General features: G+C 51.8%; 1 protein-coding gene, 1 long non-coding RNA gene and 1 other non-coding gene across 9 annotated transcripts in view; 2 read left to right on the forward strand and 1 right to left on the reverse strand.

The window, feature by feature from the left end:
- Nucleotides 1–1364: 1364 nt before the first annotated feature.
- RTL1 (retrotransposon Gag like 1) lies at nt 1365–5826 on the reverse strand. Its single transcript, XM_025869194.2, has one exon. The coding sequence runs from the start codon at nt 5824–5826 to the stop codon at nt 1801–1803; it is 4026 nt and encodes a 1341-aa protein (XP_025724979.1). The 3' UTR covers nt 1365–1800.
- Nucleotides 5827–16885: 11059 nt separating this feature from the next.
- Nucleotides 16886–21363, forward strand: part of LOC141373315 (uncharacterized) — a 46633-nt gene continuing 42155 nt past the window's right edge. For 6 of the 7 annotated variants that reach the window (XR_012379180.1, XR_012379186.1, XR_012379187.1 and 3 more), the window contains exons 1-3: nt 16886–17065; nt 18610–18767; nt 19929–20025. This is a non-coding gene — a long non-coding RNA (uncharacterized lncRNA). The remainder of the gene's footprint in view (nt 17066–18609; nt 18768–19928; nt 20026–21363) is intronic. The other variant, XR_012379184.1, reaches the window with a different exon arrangement.
- On the forward strand, nt 18866–18941 carry LOC112822885 (small nucleolar RNA SNORD112). Its single transcript, XR_003207866.1, has one exon. It is a non-coding gene; the product is annotated as a small nucleolar RNA SNORD112 (small nucleolar RNA).

Genomic DNA, 21363 nt, shown 5'->3' on the forward strand with positions numbered 1-21363 from the left:
GAGTCAGGGGCGGAGTCGGGGGCGGAGTCAGGGGCGGAGTTAGGGGCAGGGGCAAGGGCAGAGTCGGGGGCAGAGTCAGGGGCAGAGTCGGGGGCGGAGTTAGGGGCAGGGGCAGGGACAGGGTTGACCTGGTGGGAGGGGGTGTGGGGTGTTGTGTGAGGGCCCCCAGGTGAGGGTCCCGGTTGTGCAGGGAGTGGTCCATGTCCTTCCACCATGCCCCAGTTCCCCAGTGTGGAGGTTGGGGGCAGCTGTGCTCTTGGAGGTCAGAGGCTGCTGTGGATAGGTGAAGCTGAGGCCAGGCAGGGGGCCCTCAGTCTGTATGTGCTGGACCATGGGTTGAATGGGCCCTGAGTGATTGAGTGCCATCCTCCCTTTGCCTGGACTCCCCGGGGACCCCCTCCTCTCCCCAGGGCAATGCACCCTCTGAACAGCCATTTTGCCACTTTCAGGGCACTGTGATCTTGGTCTCCACTGAGGATGATAGAGGGGGAATTGTTTGAAGCTGGGGCTCCTGTTCCCAATCGCTCTGTGTTAGGGGGCAGAGAACAGCCTGCCCAGCCCACATATCTTGTGTGGGAGTTAGGCCCAAGGCCAGAGGTGAGACTTGACCCTCAGGAGGAGGCAGCTCCCAGGGTCCCCCTGACCCCCATCCCAGTTTGTGTGCCAGGCTTGAGGTGGGGCCTGTTTTGGGGGGAGTGCCCAGTCCCCCAACTCCACTTGCCCCCCCCCTCCATCCTGCCCTCCACCATTTACCTTCAGAACAAACCACAGAGTCAGATAATCTTTTATTTTGCTTTATTTTGGGGGTGGGAAAGATGAGGGGGTGGGAAAGTTGGGGGGGTCTCCTCCCCGTGGCAGAGAGCGGTGGGTCTGGTACAGCACGGCTGTGCTCAGCACAGTCCACTGGGTGTCTGGGGCCTTCCTCAGTCTCTCTTGGAGCCCCCTCCCCTGTCGTGGACCTCTGGGTCCCTGTGCTATCAGTGTTGGGAGGGGAGAGGGAGCTCTGCCCAGTGAGGTCACCCCCTCAGTGTCCGGGGAGTCATGGGGACTCTCAAGAATGCAAATCCGGTGAGTACTGGTACGTTGGATGCTCTGTGGAGAGGCACTGTCCAGGTAAGGGCAGAGCTCAGGGCCAGGCAGGGTCAGGGTCGAGGGAGCTGAACCAGATGGTGGGGGTGGGCTTGCTTTGCAGGGGGTGGGCGAGGGAGGTGCCACAGCGCTCCACGAGGTGTTGAGCAGGGTGGGGGGTGGGGGGCGGGGGGTCAGGAGCCCAGGGGGAGCAGGAGCACCGGTGGTGGAGGTAGAAGAAGTCAGTGGAGCACCCGAGGTCAGTGTCCCAGGATGGCACATGGTGGCCACTCGTCTCTCCGGTGGGGGGGGGGGGGGGGGGGGGGGGGGTTCCCGGCACCTGCTTGCTTGGCTGCGTCCGCTGTGCCTGATTCTTCACCTGGCCTTGGGGCATGGGGTCATCTCCTGCTCACCACTGCTCTCTCCCTCATTGATCTCACTCCCAGCTGCAAGCCCGGGACCTGGGCAGTTAAGACGGGATTGTGGTTGTGTAGCCCTGAGCTGGCTCTGGGTCTCTGATGGTTGGATAGTCCGTTGTTAGCACAGATGATGTTGCTGGTTGATGAGTTGAAGAAGTTTTTGCCCTTCACAAGTGGGTTCCCCTTGGGTCAGGAGTGGCGGGAAGGGGGGTGCTGGGGCTGAGCAAAGCAGGCCGAGGCACGGGGAGTCCGGAAGTAGAGGCCGAGGTGGGAGGCAGAGGTGTGGAGGGTGTGGCGCCGGCCGGGCGGCGCTTCACTCGAGGCTCGCACTGTCCTCGTCCCCGGGCAGCTCTTCCAGCCTGGCTTCTTCCCGGGGTGGGCTCACCCACTCGGCGGTCGGGGATGCCTGTGCGTAGACCGTGGTCAGAAAGCGGATCAGGGCCCTGGCCGCCAGCTCCTGGGTGATCAGGTCGGGCTGCCTGGTGGCGCTGTGGACACGGGGCAGGTGTCGGCTCAGGAAGGCGAGGACTTCGGAGGGCATGGGGAGGTGTCGGAGGGGCTGGAGGGCCACCACGGTGGTGTCGGTGCTGAGGGCCTCCCGCACGTCGTTCTCCTGCTCGTCCTGCGAGGTGTCTTGCAGGCCGTCATGCAGGCCACACTGACGGTAACGTTGCAGGTCGTCTTGCAGGGCTTCTCGCAAGACGACATCTTCGTCACCCACGACGTGCAGCTCCAGAGAGCGGGTGCCTCCGGGGAGGGGGCGGGCTCCTCCCGGGGTGCCGACTCGAACGCCAAAGAACTCGCACAGCAGCACCCAGAAGCCGGGTGTGAGCTGCAGGCCCCGGCGGGTCAGGGGGAGCAGGGCGCCTTGCTGCCAGTGGCTGGGGCCCGGGAGCAGCCTGGCCAGCTCCTGGGCTGGGACAGCGCTCGTGCCCACCGGCAGGGGCACCGGGGTGAGGAGCTGCGCCATGGCCGTAGCCATGGCGCTGCCGGGGCCGAGGGGCAGCCATCGCCGGGGTGGGGGCCGAAGCACGGCCCAGGCAGGCGTGGGCAGTGTGGAGAGGCGTCGCTTGAGCTTCAGCAGCACGAGGAGTGCTGCCACAGCCAGGGTGTCCTTCCAGAACAGGAGGCCTCGGAAGAAGTGCAGAATGACTGCTCTGATCTGGGCCACGCTGAAATGGGCGAGGAAGCTGTTGAGGATTTGGTCAATTGGTATCAGAGCCAGGAACTCCTGCTGGAGGTTCCGGCCATTTGGCTCGTCTTGGTGAGGGGCATCTTCATTCTCGTCTTCTTCCCCGGAGTCTAGTGACCGGTCCCTGGGGGACCCTCCCGTAGAGAACAGTGACCTTGCCCGGGTGGCAGTGTTGTGCTGGAAAGCCCTTCGGTTGAGGTGTCTCAGGGGCGGCAGAGACCGGCCGCCATCTTGTGCTGGCCGCTCCATGACATCAAAGTTGAAGTGGGAGAAGAAGAAGACCCAATGCCCGGGGAGAAGTACGGTGAGCCTGTCATTATTCAGAGAGGCTAGATCCTCTGTGTTGAGAAGGATCATGATGGGCTCCTCGGTGTTCTCCAGGTAGCGGCACCACACCGTGAAGGCAGCCCTTATTGGAAGAATCTTCATCTCCAGTTGAGAGTAGGCGACTTCGATAGGCGAGATACTTCGGGAGTAGAAAGCGCAGGAGACTCTCTTGCCGGTTTGGTCGTCCGTTTGGATCAGGGAGGCGTGCAGAGCTGTCTTGGTGACACCTGTGTCCAAGTAGAAGGGGTTCTGTGGCTTGGGGTGGTGCAGGAGGGGCGCCTTGCGGAAAGCCCGCTTCAGGCACTCGAAGGCTTCTTGCTCCTCGTCTCCCCAGGAGAAGGTTGGGGCGGTCAGCAGCAGCCGCGCCAGGGGCTCTATGATAATGCTGAAGCGCTCCACGAAGTGCTGGTAGGGCAGGATGAACTGGATCAGGTGTTTCAGGGACTTCTTAGAGCTGGGCGTGGGGTACCCTGTGACGGTGTTCACGATGCTCTTGTTGAGTTTCACCCCTTTGGGGGTTATGACGAATCCCAGGAATTCGACGGTGTGTCGGTGGAACTGGCTTTTGTCCAGTGAGCAGTAGACATGGTGGTGTCGGAAGCGGACCAGGACTTGTCGGACGTGTTGGAAGTGTTCTTCCTGGCTCATTGAGTAGACCAGGACGTCCTGCCCATAGGAGAGCACGAAGTAACCCAGCATGTCCTTCAGGATAAAGTGGAGCACGTTCTGAGGAATGATCGGGTCTGAGGATAGCAGAAAGGGCTGGTAGCTCTTCATCTCTTGAGGCTCGAAACCAAATGCTGCTTTCCATACATCTTCTGCTTGGTGTATGTTCATGCTTTCCTCCACAATGGTCCCCCGCAGCTCCAGCTTTGTGAACCACGTAGCTCCGTGTAACTGGTCGAACAGTTCTGGAATCATCTGTATGTAGTCCTGTTTGTTGGTCAGCATGCTGTCCGGGTTCCAGTTTTCATCCCGCGGCCTGGCACTTTTTTGCATCCCGGCACCCACAGGTTCCCATGGCGCGGTGGAGGGACATTCGTAAAAGGTCTCGCTGTGATCACTGTCTCCAGCCTGCTGAAGCTCAGAGGGCTCTGATTCAGAAAGATCATCGGATCCGTCTGAGCTTGGCTGGTCGGAAGTCTCATCATCTGCTTCCTTCGGGTTAAACACGTCGGCCAGGTCGGAGTACAGGGGCGGCAGTCCGGGCAGCAGGCTTATGGCATGTCTTTCCAGTGCGATGCATGGTGGGGGCGGGCGGAAGCACTTCTGTAGGCAGTAGGGAGAGTGGAAGGTGCAGCGGCCTTGGATCCAGTCGACCTCGGGAGTGTGGATCCGGAGCCAGTTGATGCCTAATATCACGGAGAAGTTGGGGGATGGAACAATGTCGAATTCGATGGACTCCTGGTGGTTCTGATGGATGCACACCAGGGGCTCGGTGTAGAGCCAGACAGGTTCGTTGCCGATCAGTGAGCCATCCACGCCTTGGACCATCTGTGGGTAGGGCTTCTCGTAGAGCTCCACGTAGTGCTCTTGGGCAAACCTCTCATCCATGAAGTTGCCTCCCGCCCCCGAGTCAACCAGGGCCTGCACCGCGACGCTGTGGTACGGGTTCACTCTGACCAGGAGCAGCAGGAAGAGGTGGTTGCGGTTAATGGTGGGGCGCACTTCGCAGGGCAGCCAGCTGCTCACCATCCACCTCTCCGGGGCAGGTGCGTCAATCCAGGTCAGGTTCCGTGGGCGGGCCTCTGGGGGCAGCCTGAGCATGGCCCTTCTCTCTGCCAGCTTTTCTTCTATCTGCAGGACGAGCACAATCAGGCTGTCCAGCGAATCTGGCTGCGGGACCCGGAACAGATAGTGCCTGATCTCCTCATTGAGCCCCTGGCACAGGTGGGCCTGCAGGACTTCGTCTGACCAGCCCAAGGTGGGTACCAGGCCCTGGAACTCGTTGATGTATTCGATGGCAGGGCGATTCCCCTGCCTGATGTTGAACATGGCGTCTTCGGCCACACGCAGTGCCTGTCGGTACTCGAACATACCTGACATGGCCTCCAGGAAGGCCGGGAAGTCATCCATCAGGGGGCTGTCTTCATTCACCAGAGCTCTGGCCCATTCTAAGGCCATGCCAGAGAGGTGGCACATGACGTACCCCACTCGCAGGCGGTCGTTGTAGAACATTCTCGGGTAGCTTTGTAGGATCAGCTGGCAGAGCACGATGAACTCGTGGTATTCTCTGCGATCACCAGAGAATTTTGATGGGACGGGCAGGCGGCCTGCATTGATTGCTTCCATCAAGATGTCTTCTGCTACTCTCTGTTGCTCTCGGAGGTCTTGCATGCGGAAGTACAGAGAGATGATGGATCTCACCGTGGCCATGATTTCCGAAGTCTCGGACTCCTCTTCGGGACGCTCCTCCTCTCCCACGTCGGCCAGGTCAGTGTCGTTGACTTGTTGGTCTTGGGCTCCCCATGGGTTGACTGATGCTTCTTCCATTCTGCCAGGTGCCTCACCGGTTGGACCCCCCACTTCCTGATGTGAACCGTTGCGTGACTCCTCCAGGTCTTGGAGTAGGTCATTGGGTGGATCCTTTATTTCCCTATGTGGGCCACTGGATGGCTCCTCCATGTCTTGGCGGAGATCAATGGGCAGCTCTTTCATTTCCTGGGCTGGGCCACTGGCCAGCCCTGCCACCTCCTGTGCGCCGCTGGCTGATGTCTCCACGGTGGTGTTGGATGAGCCCTCGGAGGACTCCATTTGTTTTGATGATGGATTCTTACGCTCCATCATCGTCTCAAATGAGTCTTCAGAGGGTTCTATCATTTCGTCGGATGGAAAGGAGTATTCTCTGAAGACTGGTAAGGTCGTGACGCGTCCGGTCAGCGACTGGGACTGCGGAGATCAGAACCTGGAGGTTGGGAGGACGGGTGCAGAGGAAAGGCAGCTGTTTAGGGATTCACGAGGTCAAGGTTAGGTTCTCCGGGACAAATCAGAGGCCCAGCTCATCAGAACAGAGAGATACTGGGGAGAGCTTCCCTTGCCCAGCTTTGAATATCATTCTACCCCTGACCTCCTTCCTATTCTCTCAGGCTCGCTTGGCCTGTCTGGCTTGCCTGCTTCCCCCATGGCCGTGAGAAATTCACAGCCCATAAATTCTGTGAAGCAATAGGCCCAGAGCAGCTGCTGTGGCAGGCAGGCACCTGGTAGGATGTGCTGGCCAATTCATCTCCCCCTGGCACCTGTGACTGGTCAACCCTCTTTCCCTTCTCTGGTCATCCCAAAGTCACAGAGGTCATATGTCAGTGCCACCAGGAGTTGTCCCTGGCAGGTAGGGTGCCTTGGAGCAAGCTTGCTCCCCCCTGTTGTGAAGCAGGAATCTCTAGCAGATGCCTACTGTTTAACAAGGTCAGGGGAAGAGGAGAAAATGGGCAGTTGGCCACAATCCCATCAGTTGGATCAGCAGCCTAAAATAGCTCTCACTTCCTACCCTAGATTCACAGTAGAAATTGGGCCAGTACGGGGGGTGGGGGTGGGGAGAGGGCAGACGTAGAGGTCTGGCTTTTATTTTTTTTCCAAAAGTTTTGATAAAGCACCTCCTATGTGCCAGAGCCTTGCACACTGTGACTTGGTCCTCACTTGGAAGTTTTGCTGATTTCTCATACTCTTTCATCAATTTCTAATCTCCCCAGCTCTGAGCCCTCGGGGAGATCTGCAGATCCCCCCCACCCCTCCTAAAACTGCCACTTTCCCAAGATCACCCTCTTTGTGGGGGTTCAGGCATCAGTTCCACACACGTGAGCAATCATATTTACCTGCCCCTTCAGTCTTAACAGGGGGGGCTGGTTTTTCCCTCTAGCAGACACCCCCTCTCTGTTACTGGCTGGTTTCTCCCTGACCTAGGGGTGTCTCGAGGAGAGCTGGGGTAGCGACTAAGGGGTGGGGCGGGGTGGGGGAGAGGGAGGGCACAAGATATCGTTGACCTCTGATTGTCTCGAATGGAGTTTTCGCAGTAGAGTCATGGGTGGTTTGAGTGGGCTGGGTCTGAATTTAAAAGGGACGTCTGGGTTGGGGTTATGTTGTACATGTCTTCTCTGCTGGGAGAGTAAATTGAGTTCCGTTATCCAAAAGCGTAGCTCTATGGTCACCCCTCTTTCTACATTTAATACCTTTTATTACTTCTGAGTACTCTCTGAGCCACCAAGCCCATCTCTTAAAAAAAAAAAAAAAGGCATTTCCTCATTGGCTAAAATCCAAACTTTCCAACAAGATAGATGATTCCGATCTGCTGTTTCTCAAAATTAAGTACATTCTTGTTAGCATGACAGTTAATTCCATCCTGCAGAGCCTCTGATGAAAAGGTTTTGTTGTTTATTTACTGTTTACAATATTAAATCCAAACCTTTTACCGTAACAATTCCTGACACAGAAACTCACTAAAATCATTCTCTGGCTAAAATGCACAGGCTTTAGAATAATAGAAAATTCTGCTCATGTCATTCCTTCAGGTAGAGAGTACATTTTTTAGCATGATGCCCCGGTCACGTAAGATCACATCATCCCCATCCCCACTACATACGCAGAGCACGGCACCTCAGTGAATTCATTTTTCATCACCGAAGTCCTATAAGGAGTATGCTACCACTGCACAATTCCAAGGTTGAATATAAAGTTCTAACTGAAATATAAAATGGGACTGACTAACTCATCTGCAGACTCCTCTATTAGAAATAAAAATCTGTCTCTTCAAGCCCTTAATTGGCTAAAATTTAAAATTGAAAAATTTGAATTGGCTGAAATTTACATTTTAAAGTTGAAAAATTTAAGTTGGCTCAAATTTCAAATTTCAAATATAAAATCTGTGCATGTCTTAAAACTGTTAAAACCCTTTATTGGCAAAAATTGAAAATTGAAAAATTGAAAATTTTAAATTGGCCAAAATTTAAATTTTTGAATATGAAATCTGTAGATCTCCTAAAACCCCTAAAATTCTTGATTGGCTAGAATTTAAAATTTAAAAATTCTAATTGACTGAAATGTAAATTTTAAAATTGAAACATTTAAGTTGGCTAAAATGTAAAATTTTAAACATGAAACCTGTATCTCTTAAAATTTTAAAACACTTTATTGGCTAAATTTAAAACTTAAAAATTTAAATTGGCTGAAATTTAAATTTTATTTTAAAAGATTTTATTTATTTATTTGAGAGAGACAGAGAAAGTACCTGCAGGGGGAGGGGCAGAGGGAGAGGGAGAGGCAGACTCCCTGCTGAACGGGGAGACCCAACATGGGGCTCTATCCCAGGACCCTGAGATCATGACTTGAGTCGAAGTCAGATGCTTAACTGACTGAACCACCCGGGTGCTCCCGAAATTTAAATTTTTTTAAAATGGAAAATTTGAATGGGCTAAAATTTAAAATTTAAATTGACTAAAATTTAAAAATTTTAAACACGAAACTTGTATATCTCTTAAAATATTAAAACACTTTATTGGCTAACATTTACAAAAATTTAAATTGGCTGAAATTTAAATTTTATTTTATTTTATTTTAAAAAATTTTATTTATTTATTTGAGAGAGAGACAGAGCACAAGCTCTCAAATTTATTTGAGAGGGAGAGCAGGGCGTTTGAGAGGGAACACGAGTAGGGGTGGGGAGGGGCAGAGGGAGAGGGAGAGGCAGACTCCCTGCTGAGTGGGGAGCCCCGGTACGGGGCTCCATCCCAGGACCATGAGATCATGACCTAAGTTGAAGTCAGACGCTTAACTGAGTGAGCCACCCAGGTGCCCATGAAATTTAAATTTTAAAATAGAAAAATTTAAATTGGCTAAAATTAAAAAATTTTAAGCATGAAACCTGTATATCTCTTAAATTTTAAAACACTTTATTGGCTAAAATTTAAAACTTAAAAACTTAAATTGACTGAAATTTAAAATTTTAAATATAAAATCTATGTAGCTTTTAAAACTTAAAAGTCTTAGTTGGCTAAAATTTACAGTATAAAATCCCAGTATGGCTCTTAAGATCCTTAAAACCCTTTATTGGTTAAAATTTAAACTCCTTTACCAGATGATTTAAAAACTAGATTATACCCCTTTTAATATAATACACGTATATTAATGTAATATAAATATGTCTTAGCATATTTAAGAATTCGATGATGTAACTGATGAAATCGTGCACCTGTCCTGTCTTCAATCTAAACTCTAACATCCTTAACATGTTACAAAATCCTGATTGTAACACTCCTTAGCGTCAAAGTTCAAACTTTTAGCACGAAAGTTGTCCCATAATTGCTCTATTTAAAACGTACAAAAGTCTCTTTTCATTGCTTAAAATATAAAGTTCCAATCACTTAGCATAAAATAGTTTCACCGTGTAATTTATCTGCAAACGGATGGATTTATAAACCCCCAAATCTTACCAGGCGACTTCTTAAACTCTTGATTGGCTTAATTCCAAACCTCTAAGCATTATATAAAAATTTGACTGTGTCATTCCTCAAAACAAAAGGTCACACTTCCTTGCAAGGTACATGAATTTGGTCTTGTAACTTCTGCTTAACAAGCCCTATAATGTCTCTTAATCACCTATGAGATAAGATCTGAACCGCTTAGCCAAAAATACACATATTACTATATCATTTCTCTGCAGACTCTTCTTATCAAACACAGAAATTTTACCATGTCACTCTCTTAAAATCTCTTAATGGCTGAAATCCAAATTCCTCAGCACAGCACAAAAATGTATTCCTGTCGCTCCTCAAAATAGGGTCCAAACTTCTCAGCATGCTGTGTAAATTCAGTCACATAACCTCTGCCTAAGACCTGCCCCACCTCTATATCACTTGCTATAAACAATCCGATTCTTCAGCATAAAGTACAGAGAGGTTGCACTTGTGCCAAACGGTGCCTCCTCTGAGCTGTCGATATGCGTTCATTATCTGGTTCATCAAATCCAGACACCTTAGCATAAAATATATTTTACAGCTAATTCCCCTGGAGACAAAACTCTCATCAGTCACTCCTTAAAACCCTTTACTGGCTAAAATCCAAACGCCTCTGCATGAGGGTTCAAAAATGAGATCATATCCCTCCCCAAAATGAAATGCTCGAATGCCTTCGACTCTCACATAAAATCACATCTCCTTGGCATGTTACAAAAATCTGATCATATTAACTTTACCATAAAAACCCACTCTTGTAGCTCTGCCAAAATGCGATAAGTTTGATCATGTAACTCCCAATTTAAAACTTTCCAAGATTTCTTCATTGCCTTATAACATAACGTCCCAACTACTTAACATAAAATGCAACGTGGTACCATGTAATTTATCTTCAGACTGGTCTATAAAAAAAAACCCCAGATCTCATCCTGTCATTCTTGTAAACCCTTTATTGGCTTAAATCCAAACTTATTAGCACGATATAAAAATTCGATCTTGTCATCCCTTAAAATAAAGTTCACACTTCCTAGCACAGCATGTAAAATTTGATCTTGTAATTCCGCCTTAAAATCTTAACAATGTCTCTTCATTGTGAAATTATGGAATCAAAGTCCAAATTCTTAGCATAAAATGTTAATTTTATTTTGTAATTTCACTGCATATTATTTATCCACTCCAAACAAAAAATCTTACCATGTCCCTCTCTTAGAAATTTTTATTGGCTAAAATCAAATTTCTAGGCATGTGCAAAACTCCAATCATGTCAGAGCCTCAAAATAAATTTCAAATTTCTTTGAGCGTTCCCAGTGTTGATCATATAACTCTTAAGATTGAAGTTTTTCAACTTTGGTGTCAACATCCATCAAATCTCTGAAAGTCAGACGTTGGCACCCCCCAAGCTATAAAGTGCAAAGGTTTTTGCAGGAGACTTAAATTTGTGGCTGTTACCGTTTTTCTCTTTACAGTTTTTCAATGTTCCCTGTATAATAAAGTCCAAAGCTGTTAGCCTTAAAACACATTTTTTTATGTTTTTCTGCACATTTATCTTCCACAAGCAAAAATCTCACCATCACATTTCTTAAGACCCTTTGGCAAGAATCCAAACTCCTTAGCATGATACAAAAACTTGTTCCAGTCACTCCTCAAAATAAAGCTACCCCCCAAACCCCAAATCTATTCCTAGAACCCCGCTTAAAATCTTTTCCTGTATTTTCATCACTAACAACATGTCTCAACATCTCGGCATCTTCAATCATGGCGTTCTCAGCGTAAAGCCTTTCAGATTTCATGTCCAAAGCATAAAATCCAGATGCCCGAGCATGAAATGAAAATCGGACCAGGTATTTGTTATATTAGAAAATCTTTACGTTGCTCTTCACTAACTAGGGAATAAACCTAAGTTCCTTTGCACGAAACCAACATTTTTCGTCCTCCCTAATTTCTCGATGCAGTTTCTTGCTCCTCTCACACTTTACTCCTCCAAGACTGGGTTTCTTACCTCCTGTCCCCGAACTCGTTTGAATTTTATAGTTCTGGATCTTTTTATATTGTTAAAGTCGGTTCCTCTACCTACGTTTCATTAATTCATTACAGCAATGTGTCCTGATTCTTTTTTCTGGGCCAGGCACTGTGTGAAGGCCCCGATGGGAAGAAATGGAAGCAGCCTTGCCTTGCAGAGAGGACCTCACCAGCGGTGGAGATGAGGACCACGCCCTCACGCGAAATGTCGTGCTTGAGGTGAGTGCAGGGTCCTGGGGGGCAAGACCAAGGGGTCTCCCTCTACTGTTGGCGAGCGTCTCCCTCCCGCTGGGCTCAGCTGACTGCCCCTTTGTGAAGACATTGGCCGTTGTTGGGGCCATGTTTTGGCGTCTCTGGCCTCCCACGTCTGGCTTTCTACAGTGGCTTCAGGCTTCCTTCCGACTCACCGCTCCCTCCCCCCAGCGTGCCCGCCTGCTGCAGCTGGTACAGCCTGGAGGCTGCCCGGCCTCTTCTTTGGGCTCCCCAGAGGGACTGTGGTCAGTCCAACAGATGTAGCGTGATAAATGCTCATGTCTCAGGCCTTAAGGCAATTTCTTTAAGAAATATCTCTTGATCTGGCAATTCTCACCTTACCCAAAAGGAAAAAAAAAAAAAAATTCAAAATCAGGATGTAGTGCACCTGGTCCGGGTCAGAAGTGCCCTCGAGGTCTGTGAGTCGGACCCTTTGCCCCCCGCCGACACTCATAGACAGACACCCCAGCCTCACCACCTTCAGTGCCCAGAGACTTCTTGGCCAGGTCAGCTCCCTGCTTGCCGCTGAGCAAGTGGCCCATTGGGTCAGGGCTGCCAACGTGAGTCTATGAAGGGTTGGGTGGGGGGGGCGGGGGGGCCAGTCCCTCAGCGAATACCTCGCCCTGTCGGCTCACTTGTACAGTAAAGGAAATCTGATTTTAAAAATAGAGCTTGGAAGAGGAGATGAGGGGTATTTAGGAGCAGATTCGAGCCTGGGGCAGGGATCGGGGGAGAGGTGAGGACACAGGACAGGGGCATGCAGCCCGGGTTGTGGAGGAGGAAGGTGGAGAGCCAAGAAGGGGAGGAGTCGTGAGGGCAGAGAGGAGCGAGGGGCAGCAGGGATTCTCCGTCCCGTTCTCTGCTTGGATTTGCGGGACACAGCGACCCGCTCTTGAGGGCTGAGTGACTTTGAAGTGAATATTTCCCCCAGTTACTCCCTCCATTGCTCCAGACCTGCTGAGCGTCCCTGTGGGGGTGGGCATGCGGGGACACTGGTTGGTATTAGTTGTTTTATTTTTTTTATTTTTTTAAAGATTTTGTTTATTTATTTGAGAGATAGAGAGCACGAGAGGGAAGAGGGTCAGAGGGAAAAGCAGCCTCCCTGCTGAGCAGGGAGCCCGATGTGGGACTCGATCCCGGGACTCCGGGATCATGACCCGAGCCGAAGGCAGTTGCTTAACTAACTGAGTCACCCGGGCGCCCTATTAGTTATTTTATTAAACTACTGTCAAGGTCAAGATCTTCCCTTGTGAGGCTTGGGCTGGGGCTCCTTGGTTTCCTGGTGTAGACCAGTGGTGGGGTCACTCTCCCTCCTCAGCTTGCCAGTTGGGATTTCCGAGGCGGCTCCCTGAGAGCCCCAGGAGGAGCTTAGGTGGGTCCTGGGTCCTGTGGACTCCCGTGGACTCCCGTGGACTCCTGCTTTGCCTTCTTACCCTCCTGCCTTGTGGATTAAGACCACTTGGGCCTCATATAGCTGTGAGACCCTTCACATCTTGAACCAGAACAGACAGCCTCCGTTGCTTCCTGCTCTTCACTTGGGGGCTGGGGCCTGGGGCCTTGAAAAACCGTTTCACAGCGAAAACAGTTTCTGGAAGGGGGGTTGCCGTGATTCAGGACAGGCATGGAATGACAGAAGAGCTTGGGCTGGCTCCACCAACCCCAAACCAGCTGCATGGGGTACCTCCTGGAATAGGTTCCTCGGCCCCTTGCGTCTTCAAGCCGACGAGGTGAGGGGCAGTGCCCCTGATACAGCAACGTTCCCGTGGCCTAGACCCTACACCCCCACCCCCGTCCACTGCTTGACTGGCAGCTCCAGGGGGCAGCTGGATCACTCTGCCCAGAATAACCCTGGGAGGGATTGGGAGAGGGGTCACATACGAGAAAGTCCTTCTCCTTTGGGCTGCCCAAATGGGCCAGGCCAATCAGCTGCTCCCCAGACTGCTCTTGCCTTTGAAGGCAAGCGGGCAGAGGAAGGAGCTGCGTCAGCTGCCCGCCCGGGGCCCCCGCTGACTATCAGCGTGACCTTTTCCTCCTGGGCCCTCAGTTTCCCCAGAACCGCAAGGCGGGCTTGGGCAGGGAGTCTTCTCATTTTGTTCCTGTAGCTCTGGGGTCTTGGGAGGTGCCTGAGGGGTGACTTGGGGAGCAGCAATGAAAGGAGGGGGTTGGTTTGAGCAGGTGGAGCTCAGGGGCCCCACTCTGCCTCAATTCCAGAAGCTGGCGGGGGGGTCCTTGTACTATTTAAAAATAGTATTAGGAATTGGGGGTCCTCACACTATTTCATTTGCAGAGAGCTCCCCACGTATGGCCAGTTCCTCTTGGCGTTCGTCCGTTCAACATTGGCGCTGGGAGGGTCTCAGTGGAATCTGTCTCTGGTGGGGTCCCTCTGGGCCTGGTGTTCTTCTTGCTCTGTGGACAGGCCAGGAGCCGTAGACCCAGGAGTGGGGTGAGGGCTCTGAGGGAAACAAGGGGCGCTTGGCCTTGGTGCGGGTGGAGGTCAGGCCAGAGTGGGAGGCCGACTTCCTTCCCAGGGGAGGTGGGCCCTTTGTAAGCTGGAAAGGGTCCAAACAAGGAAGGGCCTGTGTTTAACGTGAAGACTGGCGATTTTTAAGTTTTGGAATACCTGCTGTAATCGGTCAGCCCTCAGACAGCATTTTCACGCCTGAGTCAACTTTAATTTCCCCCCTTGCCCCGTGAGGCAACAGCGTTCCGTCTTGCAAGTGATTGCACCGGGGCCTGGGGGCTGAAATGACTTCCCCGGGAGCTCTAATTAGCAGTGGCCGCGCAAGGGGGCCGAGACCACTGGGCGCCCCCCGGCAGCAGGCTGCTGGTGACTGAGGCTAGCGAGGGGTGGGGTGCGTACATGCGGAGGCGAGTGCTGTCCAGACAGGGATAATTAGAATTTATTTATTGAAACCGATGTTTCCCTGCTGTCTGCTCTGTGTCAGGCACGACCCTAGCAGCTTGACCCCCAGACACCGACTTTGCTCCCGCCAAAGCTCCCCATTTCGCGGCGCTGAGAGAACCCAGGTCAGGAAGGAAGAGGCAGTGTGGGAAGCCAGGTTCCCCTGCTTCCTTTCTCCAGTGGCTGGAGAGGGCAGGAACGGATGCCCTGAGGCGGGGGGAGGACAGTGGCCATTTGGGGACCCCTCGGCCAGAGAGGCCACTTTTGTTCCGTGGCATCTGTGTGCTCAGCCTCGTGACCCAGCGGGAGGCCAGGCCCTCCCTAGGAACGGGCCTCCCTCTCCCTGAAAAGCTCATGTGGTCATTGCCAACTCATTTTGGCTAATTTGGTTGTCGGCAGAGGGACAGAACAGCTGGCCCCAGACCTGCTAATTATAGCTGCTCAAGTATTTGAACGAGGTACTGCGTCCCCCATGTCATGCTGTTTTCCTGCAGACAAGCTAACCCTTTCACCTTTGTTCCTGAGTGCCGGCCAGCCTACCCGCCCCATGTATCACCCAGGCACCCCACGTCCTCCAGAGAGCCGCCTCCCCAGGGGGAGGTCAGCATGGGACCTCCACCCCCGTCTTACCTTTGATGCAAGCGTTCAGTGGCTCCACTCCTGTCCCGCTGTTGGCTAGACTCTCGCTTCTTCCTGCAAAGTGATTGGATACATTTATTTCTGTAATTAGGAAAGTCCAGGTTTTGGGTCATGTGTGCACATTCCCCTGTCCCCCACGGCACACCCCACACCTTCTTCCCTGCTTCTGTCCCGGGGCTGAGTCACTTTGCCCCCTTTGGGTCCCTCCATTTTGAGTACTGACTCGGTGCCAGACGCTGTTCTAAATCTTTCAATCCTTATGGCAACCATGAAGCTCTGGCTGTTATTGTCCCCATTTTTCAGAAGAGGAACCTGAGGCTCAGGGGCGAACCTCAAATCTTTAGCAGGCCAGACCTCATTTGCTCACTGGGTCTGACGAAGGCTGTGCCTCCTGCTAGTCTCGGGGACGGGGGCACGACCCACCGAGGTCCGCAGTGGCGCTCCCGTTCAGCTCTCCCCACGGACTCCTGAGCTTTCGGGAAGACCCCAGTTCTTGCCCGTCCCCCATCTTGCTCTCAGCAAGAACAAGAGTTGATATGAGTCTGGGGTCTGGGCCCCTTGCGTGACCCCGAGTAAATCTTTTAGCTCCCTGAGCTTCAACTTCATAGGCGATTCTAAGTAGCATCTTCCCAGGCTGGTGGTCCTTCCCTCACCCGGGGCCCCGTCCAGGGGCTCCCCCGTGCTGTTTGGTCCTACCCCCTGGTGTCCGTGTGCATGTGCGACTCCATGGTCCCACCCTCTGTTGGCACACAGTGGGGCTGCGGGCAGCAGGTGAGGTCCGAGAGGTGGGTTCTCAGAGGTGGGTAGAACTCTGAGCGATTTCCTTTCTCCCCTCCCAGGTGGCTGGAGGTGAGACTGTGCTTCCCCCCTCCCTTCCGCCCCGCCCGGAAGGGAGCAGGTGCCTGGCCCAGGATCGAATCGAAAGGTCTGCGTCATGGATTTATTTTTTCTGAGTTGTAAATTTGGACAGTTTGTAAGTGTGTAGCCCCCTCGGGATGGAACTAACCTACCCTCTTTATTTTGCAGCTGAGGCTCACTGCCCCCTGGATGGGCAGTGAGTCGTGGGTTCCAGAGGCCAGGCTGCGGCCCCCGTCCCCCCCCGGCCCCTGGGATTGCACCCCTACCCAGAGGGGGGTGGATGCGGCCCTCCTAGGCTGACCTCATAGCAGACCAGGTGTGTACGCCCTGTCTTTACACCACACAGGTTCTGGGGAGGTAGAGACCTTACACTGCGTTAATATGGTAATATTATTAAAAATCCAGAATAATGCCGTTACTCTGTTATATGTAATCAGGGGAGGTGTTTAAACCTCTGATCATGTACACAGGGGTACAACAAGTGTGACCTCTCTGGTGGGGGCTCAAAGGGGGCCCAAGGGGCCTGCTGGGGGGGGGCAGAGAACACAGACTCCCCTGGGTGACTTTTGGTCACATGATGGTCAGTCCCCCTCCCCTTCTGTAGGATGGAGACTGTCCTCTTTAGGCATTGCCTTGATGCCTTAAATGAGATAAAATAGAAAATGCCTGGCACACAGTAGGTATTCAACACAGATAAAAACAATTCTTATTTGAGGCGGATCTGTCCCCTCCCTGTTTGAAAGCCCTTCTCATTTTTCTAGAACCCAGAGGGAGGAAGAGGGGAGAAGAGACAGTCAGGGGTCAGTGTTGGGACCCAGAGAGCCTTTTCTTGAGTCAACTGTGTAACTTGGACTGGCATTGCCTGGATTTATGAGGCCTTCCGTAGGAGCGAACGTCTTCATGTTGCATTACCCTGGCCCGGAGGTGGATGCAGGTGATGTCAGCCCGGGTACTGCATTTTATTTTTCTTTATCCTACCATATTTCATATCTGAAAAACTATGACAAATATCTTAAAGTATTCACCAGGACCAAACCCAGGCCAAAGTAAAATGCTATGTAATAAACAGCAGAGCCTTGTGTGCAGGAAAGGCGATCAAGAGCTGGTCACACTGGCAGAGGGCTGGTTAACCTGTGCTCGCATTTCTTCTGCACGAAGTCATGGTCAAAAATAGATCCCTGCCCGGCAGAGGGGAGGAAAGTTCTAGAAGGTCCCTGTCTGTGCTATCGCGAGGAGTTAGTTGATCTGTGCAGATGGAGGCCAGGGTGAAACCGGATGGGGGCTCACACTGATTTGGGTTGAACGTTGGCTTAGTTTGGTCTTCCGGGGGGGGTCTCAGAGCTTCAGCGTCTCCATCTTTAGATGAGACTGAGATGCTTTTGCTGCGAGTTTAGCCCCGTGCCTGCTCAGGGATCCCGACAGCCTAGACAGCTGGGAGGGGGCCTGGGGAGTTGAGTCTGAAGCTCAGTGAGCCAGCAGGAGTTGAGGTGTCTTGGGGAGAGGGACACAGAGGGGGGCAGGCAAAGACCTGTGGGGTGGCTCCCCTTTGTCCTGGAACTGACGGGTCGGTTGAGCCACACTCCCTCTTGAGACGTGGGAGGGGGGAAGATGGCAGCCGTGGGTTCCGCACAGAAAGCTAGCTGTCGGGGGATGCGGCGAGGCCCCGGCTGTTCACCAGCCAGCCGTGCGCCTGTTGACTATGCGTGGGAGCTGCGGGGCCACTGCTCCTGGAGGCCCGCTGTGTCCCCTTCTCTGGGCCCAGCTCCTGGGACATTCTCCTGGAGTTCTCATTCCAGCTAGCTAATCCCCGAGAACACGGGCCGGGACATTCGCTTTTGGGGCCTCTTAAAGACTCAAAAGGGTGGTGCATTGCAGACACCCCCGCGGGCAGCTCTGGAGAGGGATGTGGGGCCTGGGGGGTGGTGATACTGCAGCCGGCAGGCCTGCACCTGCTGGCCTCCTGTCACTGACACGCCAGTGGGAGGCCCGGGGCTCCGGCTTTAGAACATATAAAATTAAAAGAGGAATGATCTTTGGGATAAAATAAATCCCCTGTGTCTGCAGAACTTGTTTTGGGGAAGTGTGCCCCATTCTGGGCCATCAGCCAAAATGCTCTTCCTTTTGTTTTTGTAAAAAAGGAAAACAAACCCCCCCCAACCACCCCACCAACAAACAAATGAGAAAAACCAAAAAGAAAAAAAGAGAACCCCACACAAAGTGTTTATTTTAATGATGCAAGGAATGTGCTGATAATTAATACACTCATTACTAAAAATCAAACACTACAGATAAAAGCTAAAGCCATCTGCAAACCCTCCCCCACCCCCAGCATATTCACTGCTGTTACCAGTTTCAGGTGTGCGGTTCCAGATATTTCTCTCTGCATTTATGTATGTATATATAAATAGACCTCTAAAATACATAATTTTGTTTATTTTTTACATAAGCTACATCACAGTGTACATTTTCTTCTGCTTATTTTTCTTCCCTCAGGAATCTGCCTGGAGATAATCAAGATCGACACCGTGCCTTATAACACACCTTAGTACCCTGTAATCTGAGCACACCGGGGCTGATTTAACCCCCTCACCACTGTCTCGAGAGCCCCAGGTCCTTACCCCGTGGGGTCAGACACGGAGCACGGGGCAGGTGTAAGTAATTTCTCAGGAGCGGGCTCACAAGTGTTTGTGACATTATCACAAATGAATATATGGATGCATCAATTAGCAAAATAAAAGAGGGACATGCCTGGACCAATGATGACAAAGTGTTTATGAACAAAGGATCATGATAATCCAGTTCTGCGAAAAATACTGAGGTCCATTAAAAGACAATAGGTTTCGGCTGTTTCATTCTTTTTAAGAGCTGTTTAATATTCTGGGGTATGTATGCACCCTTGTTGATTAGACCCTCTTCTATTGTTGAAAATCCCAGCTGTAAGTGTGCTGGAGGGGGGCGGTTGGAGAATGTGTCCAGATAGGAGCTCTGGTCAAAGTCCTGGTTATCTGGGTGGGGTGGGAGGGGGGTGGGTCACAGGTTCATGGCTGCTTGTTATATTATTTAAGAAAATAAATAAAAAAAAATACATAAGATAAAAGTGGACCTCGCCCAGATAAATGAGCACGTCACGAACTGAGGTTTTAATTACTACGATTTTGTCCCACTGATGCCTGCTAAAAAGGACCAAAGCCGTTCCGTGTTTTGTTATTGCTAATGGCCCCGCAACGAGCATTTTTATAGCTTAATCTGTAAGCATGTCCCTGGCTGTTCCTTTATCCCAGCTTCTTGGAGGTGGGGTAGCTGGGTTAAATGGTTCGCAAAGTTTATTTTCATTGATCTTTCTAAAATGCCATTTTGACCTTGTCACTGTCTTGCTTTAAATCCTCCTCCTGACTTCCTGGAGCTTCTGGGATGAGGTCCAAGAGCCTTAGCCTGGCACGTAGGACCCTTCAGGGTCTGGCTGGAAGCTTCCCAGCCTCATTCCCGTCCCCCCACGCGCACCGATCCCTTGACCTCTCTAGGCGCCCCGCGAGCTACCTGCTCCTGTCAGTGTGTGCCCTGCCTTTTTACACTTGGGGGCTTCGGCCTGCCTTCCCAACCAGCTTCTCCTGAGCCTTTTAGACCAGGCTTTGAAATGTACGTCACACTGAACTCCCCCCAACACCTCGTTCAAAAGTCCAACAAAGCATAGTCCCCATAAGTGTGATGCCTCATTGACATGTTTTCCTAGTTCAGGAGAATGTTTTGCATTTTTCTAGAATTCACGAAACCAGCCACATGTTAATCACTCTCTTTCCTTTGTCCCTTTCTAGTGCCCTGGGCTCCTGGGTCGCTCGGATCTGCCTTCCCTTCAATGGAAAGACGTCCTATTCTGCTCCCGAGGACTGAGCTGTCTGCCCGGCGCACTGGGTGAGTGCTCAGAATGCATCAGACCACAAACACACGCCTGGGGGGGGGGGGAACTTCCCCCACTGCCCCCAAGAGCTCTGCCACCTCTGGGGTGCAACACCAGCTTCCCTCCATGCCTGCTGGCAGGACCCCAGAATCCATGAGTAGGGGGCGGTATCATCTCAGGGTCAAGCGTGCTGGTGATGGGTTTGGGGGCATCATTACGGCGTGGAAACGGTTGATTGCGTCTTTTATGGCCTTCTCCTTGCCAGAGGGAAATGGGCCTGGTCCCAGAACATAAGAAGGAGGTAAGTCTTAGCATGTGACAGCAGGGCCACCAGCTGTGGTGACGGCAAGGGCTCTGGCGAGAGGACAGGCTGACAGTGGATGCTACCTTTGGGACAGGGTCGTGTTCTAGAAGGAGCGCAGCCTTCGGGGCAGAGGGACGATGATGCCAGGTCCACATCACCCTGGGGGGCAGAGGGCCTCACCTGCTTGTGGGAGGGACAGAAGTCACCTGACCTGCTCAAGGTTTTGGTCTTTTTTTTTCCTCCTCCAGGGTCGGGGGGTGGGGGGCACCCCGAGAGGCCGGCCATCTTGAGAGCACAAACCCAGCTTCAGAGTGGACGTGAAGTATACGCCTTTGGCAAGCCAGGCCCTGAGAATTCCCATGCCTCGGTTTCCCGATCAGAAAAGCATCTGCACACATCGAGTAGTGACAGGAACCGTGAGACAATAGCACAAATAAATCACCCCACACAGTAGCCGGTGGAAAACAGGAGCCTTCGGGGAGACCCACAGAGGAAAAAAAAAAAAAGCCCGAGAGTGTGAGCAGAATGAAGACCCCCTCTCCCCTCGCCCCAGTGCAGACGCCCCCAAGGGAGACCCTGGCCTTTCTGTCAGCGCCCTGGCAGGGAAGGGGGCTGCCCCCGCCGGGTTTAATTGGGTTCTCCTGAAAAGTTTGGCAATAGTTTATTTTATTTTTTTATAAATATATATAAAATGTCAGACTGCTCTTCAGGCAGATTTTTTAGGCGTGTATTTTATGGACTTTGGCAAGGACGGCTCGGAAGGAACAGTGGTACAGTCTCCAGGGGTTAATAATTCCTGGAAAAACTTCTGGCTAAACCTGACTTCTCCTGAATTTCACAGAAAACGCTCCCTGGGCCGGGCCCAGCCTGAAGGAGGTTTTTGTGAGGCGAGGCAGCCTTACCTAGTACAAGTATGGCTTGGGTGTTGCCTTTTACACAAAAGTGAACTTCCTCGGCCGCCGTGGGGCACAAAGACTCCTCTCTCCTCTCTCCGAAAGGTTGGGTTTATTTACTCTGGAGCGGCTCACCCTGGGGCTGGTTTTCTGCC

This window comes from Callorhinus ursinus, unplaced genomic scaffold (assembly GCF_003265705.2).
Source record: "Callorhinus ursinus isolate GAN/ISIS: 27379988/994484 unplaced genomic scaffold, GSC_fseal_2.0 scaffold8, whole genome shotgun sequence".
Lineage (NCBI taxonomy): Eukaryota > Metazoa > Chordata > Mammalia > Carnivora > Otariidae > Callorhinus > Callorhinus ursinus.

What these genes read in the sequence shown, in the direction of transcription:
- RTL1 (XM_025869194.2), bottom strand. Translation starts at nt 5,826, where the DNA reads ATGATAGAACCCTCTGAAGACTCATTTGAGACGATGATGGAGCGTAAG.